This window comes from Peromyscus leucopus, chromosome 9 (assembly GCF_004664715.2).
Source record: "Peromyscus leucopus breed LL Stock chromosome 9, UCI_PerLeu_2.1, whole genome shotgun sequence".
Taxonomy (NCBI): domain Eukaryota; kingdom Metazoa; phylum Chordata; class Mammalia; order Rodentia; family Cricetidae; genus Peromyscus; species Peromyscus leucopus.
The window spans coordinates 74,401,283-74,418,026 of record NC_051070.1 but is presented as its reverse complement, the minus strand read 5'-3'; the positions used below and the strand labels follow the sequence as shown (position 1 = coordinate 74,418,026).

The following is a 16,744-nucleotide window of genomic DNA, read 5'->3' as shown; positions in this document are numbered from 1 at the left end:
GGAAGTCCCAACGGGATAATGAAGTTCTTTCCCATTGCAAAATGCTATCTCCACAGCCCAGTGCTTTTAAATTCCCTCTTTTTCGCCGTGCAGTCGGGGACTTGCTACCTTCTGCAGCGGCTGCTCCCTGCCCCACGCGCCAGGTCAGAGCAAAAGTTGAAACCGTGCGGCTGCGAAACGGCTCTGGAGATGGGCTGTCGATAGCCACAAGCCGCCGCAGCAGTCCCAGGGGCCGGGCCAGCCCAGCCTTGCCCTGCCCTGGAGGCTGCCCGGCGACTTCCGGGGGCCAAGAACCCTAGGCTAGCGCCACACCCCCCCCCCCGGCGCGCGGCCTCCCGGAAGCCCTCCGGAGACACCTCGGGCCCCGCCCCTGCCCAGGTCACCTCCCTCCACGCCCCTTTTTTCTGGCCCGGCAGCCGGCAGGCAGGGAAGTGTCGTAAAGCCTGGCCCAGGAAACTTTACCCGGGGTAACAGGCGAGGCGCTTTACGGCGGCGGCGGCGGCGGCGGCGGCCGGGTGAGAGGCTCGGCGGCGGCGGCGGCGGCGGCAGCGGCGGCGGCGGCGGCAGCGGAGCGGCCGCAGCGGCAAAGGCGGCTGCGGCGGTGGCTGAGGGAGAGGAGCGGCGGCAGCGGCGGCGGCGGGGAGCGGCGCGGGGTGAGCCGCGAGGAGGGGCGGGTGGGAGGCGGTGACACGGCCGGCGGCGGGGCTCGGGCGGCCGGGGACGGTGGCCGGCACGGCGGCGTGGGGGCGGCGCGGCGTTGGGGACACTCGGTGAGGGACGGTTTCTGCCTTTGTTCCCCCCCGCCTCGGCCGCCCCCGGCCCGCCGGCCCGCGCTGCCTGGCGCCGCTCGGCCGCCTCTCATGGCCTCCTCTCTCGGCTGTGTCGCTTCTAGGATGGCGGAGGTACCGCCTGGGCCTAGCAGCCTCCTCCCACCACCAGCGCCTGCGGCCCCAGCGGCGGCCGAGCCCCGCTGCCCGTTCCCGGCGGGGGCCGCCCTCGCTTGCTGCAGCGAGGACGAGGAGGACGACGAGGAGCACGAAGGCGGCTGCGGGAGCCCCGCGGGCGGCGAGGCGGCGACCCCGGCCAAGGCGCGTTCTTGCCGTCGCTGCCCGCCGCTGCCCCAGGAGCAGCAGCAGCAGCAGCAGCAGCAGCAGCTGAACGGATTGATCGGCCCAGAACTGCGACACCTCCGGGCCGCGGCGACCCTCAAGAGTAAGGTCCTGAGTGCAGCGGAGGCGGCCGCCCCCGACGGGGCCCCCAAAGTGACTGCCACAAAAGGAGCCGGAGAACACCCGGAGGAGAGACCAACCCACTCGGTCCCCAACAATGCAAGAACTGCGCTCTCCGGCCGGCCAGAGGCGGCGGTGGCGGCGGCGGCTGTGGCCGGCGACCCCGTGGCGGCGGCGGCCAGCGACCCCGCGGCGGCTCGCAACGGACTGGTGGAGGGCAACGAGCCGGAGGAGGAGGACGAGCAGGTGCGGCTGCTGTCTTCGTCTCTGACCGCCGGCTGCAGTATAAGGAGCTCCCTGGGCCGGGAGGCCGAGCCCGGGGAGGATCGGACGATACGATACGTCCGATATGAATCCGAGCTCCAAATGCCTGATATCATGAGACTGATCACCAAAGATCTGTCTGAACCCTACTCCATTTATACGTATAGATATTTTATCCACAACTGGCCACAGCTGTGTTTCTTGGTAAGTGGATGGCGTGAGAACAGGGTGAGCCCAGCCGAGATCTTGGCCACTCAGGGCAGGGAGCGTGAGGGCCCGGTGGTTGTGGCAGTGGTTGTATCTTTCATTTTCGTAGTACCTTACAGATGGATGTGACTGGCTAACGTGCGCGGGCACATTCCTAGTTATTAAGTGGAAAATGTGTGGAAGGTAAGAGCTCCTGATCTGGGTTAACTTGCTACTGTTGTAACAGCAGCAAGCCTGCGCAAAGCGTGTTTCACCTGGGGTGTGGGGGGAGGAGGTGTCTTCCGTCCTGTTTACCTTAGCGCCTAATCATGGTTAGTCTTCATTATTACCCCCCCCCCCCCTTCATCCTCAGAGCATTTTGTAGTGATTTAATTGGAACACGGTGCTGTTCGCAGACAGGCCTTTGTAATAATTCAGCTACAACCATGGTCAGGGAAGGATATATGCAGTAAACATGTTATGGTGAACATGGTTGTCTGTAAACTTGCTGTGGCCGCTTTGGAGAATGAAATCTCAGAGCCATGTTCACTGATTATGGGTATTGTACCCTTCGGTAGGACAGTGGTTGTAGCCAGCCTGCTTTCAGGTGTGCCATTGCAGAATGTGTCCCTGACACCTTTGGTGGCCGAAAGTCACCTGAAACTTGGAAAAGAAAGTCCTTTTGTGGGATGCAAGAAATTTAAGCGTGAAACTACTTAAAAACTGGTACCATTGGTTTGTATCGGGTATAGTGGACAGAAGTTGTTTTTTTTCCTACCTATATGTAAGCCAAACAGATCGGTCTATTGGATAAGATGAATAACCATTTTAAGTTTACGTTCCCAGCACCAGTAATCTCTCAACAGTAACATTGACCCACTTTCTGTCTATGTGAAATCCTTAACCGAGATAGTGTTAGACTGGAGGTGTGAGCTGTGTGTCAGTGAACACAGCACACACTTTGAAGAGAGTAAAGGTCCTCCTGTTCTTGTGTTAACCCTGACTTAGTTGCACTCAGTATTCCTTGCAGTATGTTTTGACAAGACATCAAAAGTCTTGTGGTTGCTTCCACAGCTTAGTGGTAATCCAGAAATACTATTAGATATTGTAGATATTGATAGTTTTGCTAGCCTTCATGTTAATTATGCTTGAACTTTATTTTAGAACATTTGTTTAAACTTTAGGTACTATTTTGTATTCCAGAAAACGTGGTTTTTTTTCTTCTTAAGGATTCTTAGCATTGTATTAAAATAGTTACGCTGAACTTGGTGGCGCACACCTTAAATCCCAGCAATTGGGAGGCAGAGGCAGGAGGATCTCTGAGTTCAAGGCCAGCCTGGTCTACACAGCAAGTTCCAGGACAGCCAGGACTGTGTAGAGAGACCCTATCTCAAAAAACAAAGACAAAAGTTCAAGACATTAGTGGCAGTGAATATGGGACAGTACTTACAACACTATTATAAATGTCATTAAATGCAATTCCTTAGAATTGTGTATTGATTTAATTGTAAGTTAATCCACAGAGTGTATAATGGAGTCCCATTGGAAACTGAATTGGAGCTGGGGATGTGGTTCAGTGGTAGTGGGCTTGAGTCGTGTTTTCTCTAGACCTCAGTTTTTCTGGCATTTTATACTATGGTAAAACTTCAGTCTTTTATGTACACCCCTCTTAATTGACCAGTTAATTTGTACGTTAGCCTTTACTAGCCAAAGTTTTACATTAGGTTATGAATATCTAGAAGTTGAAATGTATACAAGTGGCTGGCCTCTAAGGTTTCTCATGGAATATGACTCTGTAGATAGCGAACAATAAAACTAGTTACACAACAGAGGCAGTTTACAACTAGATCTTTTATATGCTTTTCAAATTGAATTTCCCATAAGAACTAATTTTTATAAACAATGTCTTTCAAATTATGTCAGAAAGGACAACCTTAGAGATAATCTAGACCCACCTCCTTTTCTCTTTTTAAAGGGAATAAAAAACCATGGTGATGTATAATGTTTAAATCTTCAGCTGTTTAGGAGCAGAGAGGTCTTTACCTCTCTGGTCTCCTGGCCTCTCATGATGGCAGGTAAGATGAGGAACCATATTTTCATGGCACATAATTGTCGTCACCAAGGGACAGTTGTCATTTTAAGCATCAGTCTTGGGATTAGAACCCCCAAAGTGCCCCTAGGTTCCAGGGAGAACATGTAGTAGACCAAATGGGATATGTGAGGTTGAACCTTAAAATTGCCTATATTTGGTTGACTCATAAAAGCAAGTTTTTAAAGACTCTTCCTAATATTTGTAACACTTTGGAAAATAGAAAATAGAAGCTAGTACAAATGAGTCACTGTCAGTTACCATAAATTTTACCCCTGTATAGGTCACAGTATTTTCAGTTTCAGTGTTTTCAGAAGTTCTTAAACTTATGACTAGCTATGCAATGTAGTATTTCCACTTGTTTGTTCTAAATTTAACTTTCTTGTGTCCTCCAGGGTTCTCTTTGTAATGTTCTGGAATTCGGGAATCTGTATTTTGCACATACACATTTCCATAGTTCTGTAGACTTGACAGGCTTTTAAAAAGCCTTGAGAAATTAAACAGATTTACTACTTCCTATACTTCAGAAACACATTTAATAATATGCTTCAAAAGTGTGTGCAGCAGCTTTTGCTTGGGAAAAAAAACAAGTAATTTAGTGATTATTATAAATGTTGATAAGCAATTTATTAGGATTGCGGTATTGATTTTTATAATGAGCAAGTTATATATCCATATATCAGATTTTTATTTTTAGATGATGTGTACAACTTGATTTATGCTTCTCTACATTTTTTAATTAGGGAAACAATGTAGTAGTCTCAAGAATAAACTAACATAATATTTTGTTTGCTTTTTACTTACAATAAACTAACATAATATTTTGTTTGCTTTCTACTTACATGGACAGAAAACAAATATTTGTTTGAAATCCCACTGCAATTTGAAAGTATTGTCTATATTTAGTGGCTTTAATTTTACTTATTGAATGGCTTTATTAACTGTAGGATGGATACAGCTGTCCTATGGGCTTATGTAAGATTTACATGTATTTCCATTTCTCATGAGCCTAGCTTACTAGGTCAGGGCAAATTTTTTTTTCTGGCTGTTAGAAGTATATGAATTGTTCTGTGATAATTATGTATATGTGTACACATGTGCACATATATACATACATATGCATATATATGCATATATATATTACTGTGTATATGTATACTGACAATCCAAGTCAGGAAATGCTATTAGTTGGGCCGGGCATGTAGCTCAGTGATAGAATACATGCATGTGACTGGGTTCAGTCCTCAGCACGAAAAAGGTTGTGTATATATATTTATATTTTGGAGACAGGATTTTGCTGTGTAGATCAAGCTGGCCTTGAACTTAGATCCTTCTGACTAAGATCCTTCCATCTTAGCCTACTGAGTGCAGGCTATTGAATTTCTGGGAGCTTTATGATAATGACTCATACAGTCCGGAATATCCTGAAAATGAGACCATTATGTATTAGTTTTTGTAGTGCTAAAGTGCCTTTTGAGTGTGATCTAAGTAATACCTTCTAAACAGTGCCTTTTCTGAAGAAAAAAAAAAAAACTACAGGTACTTTTTTCTTGATCAAAGTTAACTACCAGGTGTAATTTTCAGTTATGTTTTATATTTATCCTTCATTAAATCTTTATTATAAAAACTTGTAATACTCTGCTGATGGGAAAATTGTACAATATTTTATTGTATTCTAATAAGTAGATGTTTCTTTAAAATAATTTGTTTACTCCCTCTTCCCAAATGTAAACCAGTCTTTATTGCAAACTATATTAATTGTAAGCACTTGATATGTAGTCTGTAAAAGTCATTAAGTGTTTACCTTGTAGAAATCTTGTCTGTCTCTCCCTTAGGGCTTTAATAAGCATTTAAAAAAAAGTCATGATCTGAAGAAAGTTTGAGTTTTAGAAACAAGAATATTTGAAGAATTTTGAGATTCAGATTTCTGAAACTTTCTGTGATTGCTGTTTTGCTCTGGAGTTCTACTGATTTCTTCTCTCAAAAATGCTGACCAAGGGTCAGTTGCTGTTTTCCCTTGGTAATTTTGCAGTACCTGATGGCATTGTATCCTTCATAACTGTTTGTTTATTTTCAAGGCCATGGTAGGGGAGGAGTGTGTAGGTGCCATCGTTTGCAAGTTGGATATGCACAAAAAGATGTTCCGCAGAGGTTATATAGCCATGTTAGCCGTGGATTCCAAATACAGGAGAAATGGCATTGGTAAGGAAAATGTTATTTCACAAAGGATGAATAAATTATTTTTATTTTTTGTTTTGAAACAAAAGATTTAAATGTCAATATGTAGGAATAAACTTCAAGGTAAGGGAAGAAAGTTTTTTTTTTTTTAATAAATTTATTGTGTGTCTATGTATACACATGGTTACAGATGTCTGAGGACAGCTTTGGGGAGTTAGTTCTCCTTTCACATGGGTTCTGGGGATTGAATCAGATTATCAGGCTTTATGGCCAAGCGCTTTTACTTGCTTGGCCATATCACTGTCCTTAAGATTTTTTTTTTCAACGTATTTTCAGAACATTCTTAAAATAGGTTTTATAATTAATGTTTTTGAGAGATTATGTTTTTAACAAGTAGATGATGATCAGTTTTTGTCTTGAGAGTTTTTAAAAAAATTGATCCAGAATGCTTTGTATTATAGTAAGTACTGGAGAAAGTATTCTTGTTTTTTTTTATAGAGTTATGAGAGCATTTTATACCAGGTACTACTTTCAAGTTCACTGGACATTAATGGAGCTAAAATTATGGAGTAATTGTTATCATTACATAATGCTAATTATCAAACCTGTTGTAATTTGAGAGTCCAGTAATTATTATTCTGAGATGCATGTTCCTAGACTTCTTTTAAAGTTGCATTCCTTAGTTTTTTTAAAATTTGTGTGCGTGTGTGTGAGACAGAGACAGAGATACAGTGCATGTGTAGAGGTGAGAGGACAATTTGGGGAGTCTCTTTTGTGCGTCCCAGGGATCTTATCTCCTGTGGAGCCATCTCTGGGTCAGCATGTGTGTGGTTTTAACTGTCACTAGCATCACCTGGATGGTCTAAAAGCAGATGGTTAGACCCTCCTTGAGAATCTCATTCAGCTGGCTGGGCTCAAGCTTTCTCTGTTGACTGTTTTGTAAGCCTAGTTAGAACTACTGTCCTAGTGTCTGGTACCTGCTGGTTCTTTTTTCACAGTGGACAGTAAGATGGAGAAGTGCTTGTTGGGATGTGTAAAATCCTAGGGTGTTTTTAAAGCTAAGTCAATATTTATGAAATAATATTTTATATGCTTTTAGTACTATTAGCAGTTTTGTTACTTGTAGCTTTAAAGGAATATAGATATTACTGCCTAATACTCATATTTAATTCAAAGTTAGGATCATGTCATGAGAAATCTTTATAAATATAAATATGTCAAATAAATATTTATTTGACAATGAGTTTAAACCTGGGCTTCTCCCAGCTGACTTCTGGTTTATTTTTCATTTAGAGATGATCACTGTATCTATATTCAACCTAATATTGACATTTCTGTGCATTTCTGATTATCATAATTTAGATTCTTTAAGAAACTTATACTTTCCCTTCATTAATACTCAGATCTATATTCTAGGTACTAACTTGGTAAAGAAAGCTATATATGCCATGGTTGAAGGAGACTGTGATGAGGTGAGTCTTTCAAGTGTTTAATCCTCTTGTCCCAGGCAGGGTTCTTCTGGGTAGATTTTTACAGTATCCTGTAGTAATAGTACTGTCAGTGCATTGCAGATCTTCTACACAAATGCAGATTGTAGAGGAAAAGTTATTTTGTTTAGAAACAATTATAGAGTAAATTTTAAGATAACGAAGTTGAATTTCTTCAGAATACAGATTGAAATCTAAACATATTCAGTAAATACTTAATATACAAAGCTTTGTTATCAGGTGAGTCATTTAAGTGGTGGTGTTCGTCTTTTGCTTACCTTTTGTCCTGTTTAGCTAGCTGGCTTTCTTTTCTTTTTTCTTTCTTTCTTTGTTTCTTTCTTTTCTTTTCTTTCCTTCCTTCCTTCCTTCCTTCCTTCCTTCCTTCCTTCCTTTCTTTCTTTCTTTCTTTTTTTAAAAAAAAAGAAAACATGGGAAAACTCTCAACCTGTATGGAGGACATTTCACTCTAGGAAAATGTCTCTAAGTATTAAGTAATGAATGACTGATTTGCATATTAACATAAGAGCACATCTTCTCTCTTCTGCTTGTCTGTAAGGCCTTTTGCCACCTGTACTTTCTTTTTTACTATAGCACTATGCTTTACATATGCTTAGTAAATATTGGTGATAACTGGGGATGTTAACATTGTACCTAATATAGGTGGGAACAGTTAACTAGAGAATGGATGCCTTTTATAGCAGTGATGACTAAGAAATAAAGTTATTGTACTTTATGAACAACACAAATAAATGACAGTTATCCACGGAAAAAAGTCACTTGTTTGGTCTTTTGGGACAGAGTCTCACTATGTAGCCCTGGCTGGCCTGGCACTCACTGATGCTTGCCTCAGCTTCTCAAATGCTGGGATTAGAGGTGTGTACCATTATGCTCAGCACCTGTCTTTACTGTGAGGATGTAGATGTGTCTTAGCAAAGTTGTCAGGTACACGGCATTAGGTGATTCCTTTGTTTGGACCTTAATAAATGCTTTGACTTTTTAAACCCCAGGGTTTTTGTTTTGTTTTGTTATGAGTCACGGTCTCTATCTCAGGCTGGCCTAGAGTTTACTAGGTAGTTCAGGATGCCCTTAAACTGGCTATTCTCCTGCCTTAGTCTCCAGAGTACTAGAATTACAGAAATGTGCCCTGCTAAATTGCTGTGGGATGTTCTGGAAAACTCTAGCTACACTCAATAAAGTTAAGTGTTTGGTATAAAATTTATAGTAATTTAAAATAAGAGTCTCTGTGTGTTTTTAAAAAATTCCCCCTACTGTCTTGTTCCTCAACTATGTCCTTTCTCCTGAAAGCTGATTATCTACCTTCATATTTTCTAAGCATATTTTCATGCAGATGTAATAACTTTTTAGGCTTTACAAAGGTTGCTTAGCTGTTTGGAGAAGTCTTTGAGTTGATAGACTGTATTTTGATTTTCTGCTACTGAGAATTATTTCTTGTGAACAGGAATGCTTAGGGCCAGGAACTACTTTGTTTCTGGGGTTAAGGCTTTCATGAGTTATATTAGTCATTGCCTATAAGGCAAGATGTGTACTTACTAAGTGTTGAACTAATTACTAGCCTTTCATCAAAACTTCTAAGATAGTATGCGGAGATTTTGAAAAAAATGTGTTAGTATATGGCTAAATCTTAATTTTATTATGTATTTTAAAATTAAATACTGCTATTTATGTATGTATTTATTGTGTGTGTGTGTGTGTGTGTGTGTGTGTGTGTGTGTGTGTGTGTAAGTGTAAGTATGTGGGCATGTAGAGGCCAGAGGTTGAAACTGATTGTCTTCTTTAATTACTTTCCACCTTAATTTTTGAGATAGGGTTTCATTGAACCTAGACTTTATCAGTTCAGTTGGGCTTGGTAGCACTTTATTCATTAAGCTGTCTCACTGGCCCCATACTGTAAGTATCTTGAGTGAATGGTTTGGCTTATTTAAAGAACTCAGTATGAGACACCTTGATTTCTTATCCATCTTCTGTGACTTAGTTGTATAATTGAGGGCAAATCATTTTACTTTGCCTACTCTGTCATTTTGAGTGAAGTTATGTTAATATGCTTTTAGCTTTTGTTGTGAAGAACAGTAGTTACTTGTTCATTCATCAGATATCTAGTCAAGGTCTGTAGGGAGCCAGATAACAGTGGGTACAGCCTGCTGTCCATGAACTTCCAGCCTACAGTGTTAAAGGGTATTGTCCAAATTGTGCCAGTTTGGCTTATCTTCATAATGGGTTATTGGTGGATAATTGGTGGAGCATCACTGCAATTGTATTTCTCTTGTAAAAAAGAATCAAACACATTAAGCTTCTTTAAAAAAGTGTGTGTGTGTGTGTCTGTCTGTCTGTCTTGTCTGCCAGCTGGTGTGTAGGTGTTCAAGAAGGTCAGAAGAGTGAGCCCCTTACAATAGCTCAAGGTGTGAGCTGTCTTGATACATAGGTGCTGGGAACCTATGTGTTTCTTTAGGACCAAAAAATTCCAGAATTATCTTGTTTTTTTTTTTTTTTTTACTCTTTGAGATCTTTACCCTTGGGGGGCCCGCCTCCCAGCTCCCAAAGAAATCACACACACAGAGGCTTATTATTACTTACAAGTGCCCAGCCTTAGCTTGGCATATGTCTAGCCAGCTCTCCTAAGTTAACCTGTCTGCCTTTTGCCTCTCTCTATTTCTGTCAACCTTTCATTACTTCTTACTCTGTGGCTGGCCCCTTGTGTCCTCCTCTCCTCGCTTGCTCCTTCCTTCTCCTTTTCTTTCCTATTTATTCTCTTTCCTGCCAGCCTTGCCTATCCTTTCTCCTGCCTCACTATTGGCCATTCAGTTCTTTATTAGACCATTAGGTGTTTTAGACAGGCACATTAACACAGCTTCACAGAGTTAAACAAATGCAAAATAAAAAAATGCAACACGTCTTTGCGTCATTAAGCAAATGTTCCACAGCATAAACAAATGTAACACATCTTACAATATTATTGTACAACAATTATCTTTTGGCTTCTTTCGTCACACTTCTATGTAAAGTAAAAGAGCTTTGTAGTAAATTTCCATTATAAACCTTGATTTAAAAAAATAAGGTGCCAGATGGCTGTGGTGCATGCCTTTAATCCCAGCACTTGGGAGGCAGAGCCAGGTAGATCTCTTGAGTTCTAGGCCAGCCTGGTCTACACAGCGAGTTCCAGGAGAGGCACCAAAACGACACAGAGAAACCCTGTCTCGAAAAACAAAAAACAAAATAAAAATAAATAAATAAATAAAATATTTATGTGTTGAAGTGATAAAAATGTTGAAAAATAGTTAACTTTTTTTTGCTATTGTTATGAAGTATAATGTAAATATTTTTGGAGATAGAAGTTTGTCAAAGGGTCACGACCCACAGGTTGAGAACCAGTGATACAGATAGCCATGTCTATTTCTTTCTTTCTTTTTTTTTTTTTTAAAGATTTTATTTATCATGTATACAGTGAGTGTTCAGCCTGCAGGCCAGAAGAGGGCACCATATCTCATTGTAGATGGTTGTGAGCCACCATGTGGTTGCTGGGAATTGAATTCAGGACCTCTGGAAGAACAGTCAGTGCTCTTAACCTCTGAGCCATCTCTCCAGCCCTGCCATGTCTATTTCTTAAGGTTGCTGTCTAAATATAGCTATCCTTCTAAAAATTTTCACTTTTTATTATAGTGAAATCAGTTAGTAATTTTGCATCATGGCAACATTAGTTTTTTTTTTCACATTAAATTGCCTAATTGCTTACATGGGTATAGGAGAGTGGTGGGAAAAGAGTTTAGATCCCTGGGTCTCAGGCTGAGGAACTGGATGGTGAGATAGAGAGCCTCTTCACCATGATGCAGAATTGTGCAGGTCCTGAGTGGTTTTGGACAAAGCAAATTGAGGTGCTATCTGTTCTGTCTCTTGAATTCTTGTCGAAGATGGAACAGGAAGAGACTCAAGTCTTTATAGATGCTTTGTGTCTGTGTTTAGTTGTACTTTTGCCATTTTCCCCTCATTCTAAGTGCCCAACCTTTGAACTGTGATTAGCTGTGTTGCTAATTCTCAGTGACACAGGTGAGAATAAATACAAAAGGTAAATAGAGTAACATACATAAAAGCTGGGAAGGAAGAGAGTGTTTAGGTAGAGGAAAGTAGAAATAAGAGCTCATAGTTTCAGAAATATCAGCCCTATGGTGTCAGGGCTACCAGTTCAGTGATAATTCTAAAAGACTCAAATGGAACCTAATACTCTGTGAGCCTCTGTTAAGTTTTGATCTGAGTAATATTTAGACCACTGATTCTCAGTGACATCAATCTCACCTTGTCATTTGTTTAAAATGCAAATTCTTGGGCCCTCTTCTAAGTAAGTCTCTTTATGTGTGAGTATATGTGTATGGCATATATATGTGCATGCGAGTTGGAGGTCTAAAATCAACAAGGGATCTTCTTCAGTTGCTTGCCTTATTTTTCCCAACTTTAGTTTTGTAATTATTACTGTTTGTATATAGTTGTGATGTGTGAGTGCATACACCATGGTATATGTGGACATCAGATAACTCTGTAACAGAGTTGGTTCTGTTCTTACACCACCGTGTGAGCTTCCCACTGTCAAGCTCAGGTTGCCAGACTTGCTCTGCAAACACATCACCTGCTTAACCATCACCAGTCCTCCTTAGTTTTGACACAGGGTCTCTCCATCTAACTTGTAGCTTGCTGATTTGTCCAGACAGGCCAGTGATTTAGAGATGTGCTTGTCTGCTCAACCTCGCATCTTTCTTCCTCAGCCCTCAGCGATCTTATTCTAACCATCCCTCCAGGTGACTGATGGACCCTAATGTTTAAAGTCCTTGGTTTAGTTAGGTTCAGTAAACTTTTTCTGCAAAAGACCAGATACTAAATATTTTAAGTTTTATAAACCATGGGTCTTCGTGACAGCTGCTTAGCTCTGTTCTGTGTCAAGAAAGGAGCCATAGGCATGTGCACAAATGGATATAGCTGTGTTCTTTTTTTTCTTTCTCTCTCCCTCTTTTTCTCTCTTCCCTCTCTTTTCTTTTGGATGTTTTGCTGAAAATTGAATCCCAAACCTCATGCATGCTAGACAAGTACTCTGCCATTGAGCTTTATCCCCAGCCCACCAGGAAAATTTTATCTATGGAAACTGACAGTATTAGGATATTTGGCTCAATTCTTGTAGTTTGCAGACTGGTCTAGACTCTAGACCAGCGGTTCTCAACTAGTGGCTTGTGACCCTTTTGGGGGGGGGGAGAGGGATGATGTCAGATCTTTCACAGGGGTCGCCAAAGACCATGTGCTTAATATATGTTTATGACTCATAACAGTAGCAAAATTATAATTACAAAGTAGCAATGGAAATAATTTTATGATTGGGGGTCACCACAACATGAAGAACTGTATTAAGGGTTTACTGCATTAGGAAGGTTGAGAAACCACTGCTCTAGCCAATATGGTAGTTGTTAACCAGGATAAACAGTGACAGGTTAATACAAACAGGAGTTAGAGGTCAGACTAAATAATTTCAAGTACTGACTTTTAAAACTTTTGATTTTTGATTTTTCTTTTTCTTTATATATCACCTTAGTTTTCACCACAGGAAAATAGTTCATCTTTGTTTTTTTATAAACATGTAGTCAAGTCCTAAAAGTTGAAACAGCACAAAAACCAGGAGAAAAGTTCTCAGTGATTTTACCCATCTTAACTCAAAAATAATTAGTATTTTGATGACTTTTTCTGTACACCAGTATTGTTTTATTATTTTTTTAACAAATCAATGTAATTTTAAAAATATTTAATTATATACTTTGTCAGTTTTTAATATAAAATTATAACTTAAGTTTTTTTTTCCTCTTTTGAAGGTTGTTTTGGAAACAGAAATAACGAATAAGTCTGCTTTGAAACTTTATGAAAACCTTGGTTTTGTTCGCGATAAGAGGCTGTTCAGATACTATTTAAACGGAGTTGACGCACTGCGACTTAAACTGTGGCTGCGCTGAGAGACTGCCAGCAAGGAGTGGCTCCCCCATGGAAGCGACTTGTGCATGCAATGCAATTTGTGCAGAATTGCTTTGCAGGTGGATGTAGTAATTCCCATGCAGCTGTTATCTGTCAGTGTCCATTGAGTGTCGCACAACATTTGTTGCACTTTGGCATGGCGCATTTGTTCTGAATTAAATGAGATTGTTTTAAACTTCAAGGGTTCTTTTGGTACCAACAGGATGTGCCAGTTCCTAGCCAAGACTTGTTCATTTGCAAAGTTTGCTGACAGTGCTCTTTACATAGTGATCATTTTATCACAGAACAAGGAAGTGGGACATGATTTTGTTCCTTAAGACGCCAATGTAGTAAGTCTCTTAAGTATACTAACATTTCACACAAAACCTGCCATAGTTTTCTGAAGAGGGTGAGGGAAAAGCTTCAATTTAGGTTTTATTTTTTCAATATTAAATTTTCCATTCTTGAATATTATTGGTACCTCAGTAATTAGTGGATGAAAAGTGTGGGGTGGGATTTGTCTTACAATGAGTAAAGATGACAATTCAGTTGCGTCTGCCAGTGCCTGTGTAGATAAGTATTCCTGTCTTCATCTCTAGTTTTTGAATGCATGCTGTCTTTTCTTTTTCTTTAATGCCTTTGCAAGCAAACTTGTTTTTATTTAAATTCTAAATTTGATAATAAATTATTTCAGATTTTTATAATTTGGACAGTTTTTCCAGGTGAGTGACAGTGGTTTGTTGTAGGAGTCCCTTTTTCCCTTACAGTAAGAAGTTGAATCTACTTGGGAAATGGAAATGGCTTAAAGGGATGGAGCTGGAAATTGCTGGGTTTTGGATGCACTTTTTTTGTTTTTGTTTTTTGAGAACGGGGAATTTTTGGAAAGGAATAGAAAATTAATGTAAATTGGTATGATTTTATTTAATCAAAATGATTGCTAAGCTGTGAAGAACAGCTTCTATAAAGTAGCTGGGTTTTTTTTTTTTTTTTTTTTTTTACTTGATTTGAATTCACATTGCTTCCATTTTTGAAAAATACTTCACTTATGGTTCTTTGTCTTAGAAATAAATTTCAAAGAGCATTGTATCCGTTTTAAGCTGCATTTATTTTCTTTACACTCGAGCAGATTCTTGGGGGACCTTTGCTTTGTTTCTCCAGAAAAAGGGGAGGGATGAAAATTTTTTTTAATGAGTTCTTTGGGTTTTCTGAGCAGCCAAGGTGTTTATTAGTTACAGTGTATTTTGGCTAATCAGTGTAATGTTAATAAATTTTAGCTAATTGTTTTGAGTTGAGTCCGTAAACTTGTGATGGATAATTTATTTAACTAGAAAACCTAAGCACTCATAAGGAAAAGATTCATTCTCTGAAAAATGTTTTATAGGAATCTGGCATTCATGTTGTTATTTTCATTTGACTATACTTTTCTTCTGCTCTAGTACTTGGTTTGAATTTTATTTTATGGCTGTAATTACTGTATTTTTTTAAAACCCTACCTCCATTAACAGTTGGTAAAAGCCCCTTTTCAGGAAAGTTTGTTGCTTTTTTTTCCTTTTTTTTTTTTTTTAAAGGAAAGCTGCTCTTTGCTCAGTATAATATTTTGAAAGTGAACATGGTAACAAGTACTTTTAAAATAAAGATGCACACTTTATATTTGAAAATAAAAATTCCTGCTGGTGGGATCATTTATAGTTCCTTATTTTTAAGAAAATGTGTCTTTCCATTTTATATTGCTCTTTAAAGTTCAATGCAGAATACTGGTAATATTAAAAATGTGATGGCCACATAGTACTCAGCTTTTCTGCTGACCATTTTGAGTCTGTTTTGGTCAAACTTCATTTGGGCTCCAACATTTAGAAGACTGCCAGTCATCATGATGCTTCTGTTTCATTTTCAGTGTGAAGGAAAGTAGCTAAACAGTGTACTTGACATCATCAAAGTTTGTTTTGATTTGCTGGTACATAAGTATGAATTGTTGATGAACATACATTTTCTTGACTCACTCTAATGGGTATAGTTGTAAAGTAGATACATGCTAGATTTATCAATTCGAAAGTTTTGTTCTTCTAGGTAGTCAATGAGACTGTCAGGACTCCCCTTAACTTCAGAATTGCTGAATTAACTGAACTGATTGTCTGGTGATTTGTAAACATGACCTGAACTATGTGACTAAAATATCAGATCATTACAATACTGCTCAATGGATGGATACATGATGAATATACTTTGATATTTTTAATTAATTGACCAATTTTTTTTTTTTTACCTAAAATTTTTACCTCTAACTTGATAACCTGATTACAAAATTAAAGCTTTCCAAGTTGAAATAGCTTCAAACATTAATTTGATATTAGGCTTTCATTTTTCTTATATCAGCTTAAAGTAATTCCATTTATAATTGACAGTGGGTTCACTTGGCTAAAACTGAGCAAAATTGGTGCAACTTTCTTTTAGTGGGGTGCTGCTTCTTTAAGACTGACTGTACTATCCACTGATATCGGTTTGGCAGTTGATACTGCTGAACATTAAACACATGCTACCATGAAGCTGTATATGTTAGTATTGAAGAAAGCTAACGGTATGCTACCAGTCTTGATGTGTGAGCTGATTATAATTTCCCTTACATTGGGATGAAACTACTTAACTCTGGAATAATCAAAGTCCACAAATCATAACATTAGTACCTGATGTTGAAGCCAGCACAATAAGAAAAAATTAGTATTAAATGTTGATTTTTAAGGTTTTTTTTGCCTCTCTTCTCCAAATTACCCTCTACACACAAGAGAAAAGTCTGTGTGAAGGAGTTTAACTGATATATCAACCCTTCCCATGCCCTGTGAGACAAATCTGTGTAAAGGAGTTTAACTCATATTTCAACTCTTCCCATGCCCTGTATTGTGATATTGGCTGGCATGTATAAGACTGGATGTGTATATTTATTATGGTGTCTAAAAATGATGAGGTTCATCACTTTCCAGGAACATCGAGGAAATCAGATTGGTAGTACACCAGTTACTTTTCAGTACACCTCGACATCACTAGGATGAGTGCTATAATGTCCTAGGGCTTTCAGGTTTGTAAAAACATAACCATAAGTTATATTGACGTCACATATGAGTTGAGTATCTATGAAATATCACGTGTATCTCAAAAATATTGGACTGCTGTTTAATGACTGGGGTATTGCTGCATAGTTTTCTCCTATTGACCCCTATCCTTTCGGAGAGAGATTTAATGGGATTTGAAATGTGCAAGCTGTGTGAATAACATGCAGTCAAATAAAGTATGGTTAAGTTGTGTTTGTATTTTTCTTTAAGATA

The 16,744-nt window shown here is 39.6% G+C and overlaps 1 protein-coding gene across 2 annotated transcripts; it reads left to right on the top strand.

Annotated features, from left to right (window-relative positions):
• Positions 1–599: 599 nt before the first annotated feature.
• Positions 600–16,744, top strand: Naa30 (N-alpha-acetyltransferase 30, NatC catalytic subunit). 2 transcript variants are annotated; one of them, XM_028873551.2, is made up of 5 exons: positions 600–653; positions 893–1,697; positions 5,847–5,970; positions 7,363–7,418; positions 13,292–16,744. In XM_028873551.2, the coding sequence occupies exons 2-5, from the start codon at positions 894–896 to the stop codon at positions 13,427–13,429; spliced, it is 1,122 nt and encodes a 373-aa protein (XP_028729384.1). In that variant the 5' UTR covers positions 600–653; position 893; the 3' UTR covers positions 13,430–16,744. The 2 variants fall into 2 exon arrangements, with proteins under 2 accessions (XP_028729384.1, XP_028729383.1); XM_028873550.2 differs by lacking the exon at positions 600–653 and having other exon boundaries at positions 753–1,697.

Excerpts from the sequence above, each read along its gene's own strand:
- Naa30 (XM_028873550.2), top strand. The coding sequence starts at position 861 with ATGGCCTCCTCTCTCGGCTGTGTCGCTTCTAGGATGGCGGAGGTACCG. Across the intron at positions 1,698-5,846 it reads GGCCACAGCTGTGTTTCTTG|GCCATGGTAGGGGAGGAGTG; the intron begins GTAAGTGGATGG and ends TTTATTTTCAAG. Across the intron at positions 7,419-13,291 it reads TTGAAGGAGACTGTGATGAG|GTTGTTTTGGAAACAGAAAT; the intron begins GTGAGTCTTTCA and ends CCTCTTTTGAAG.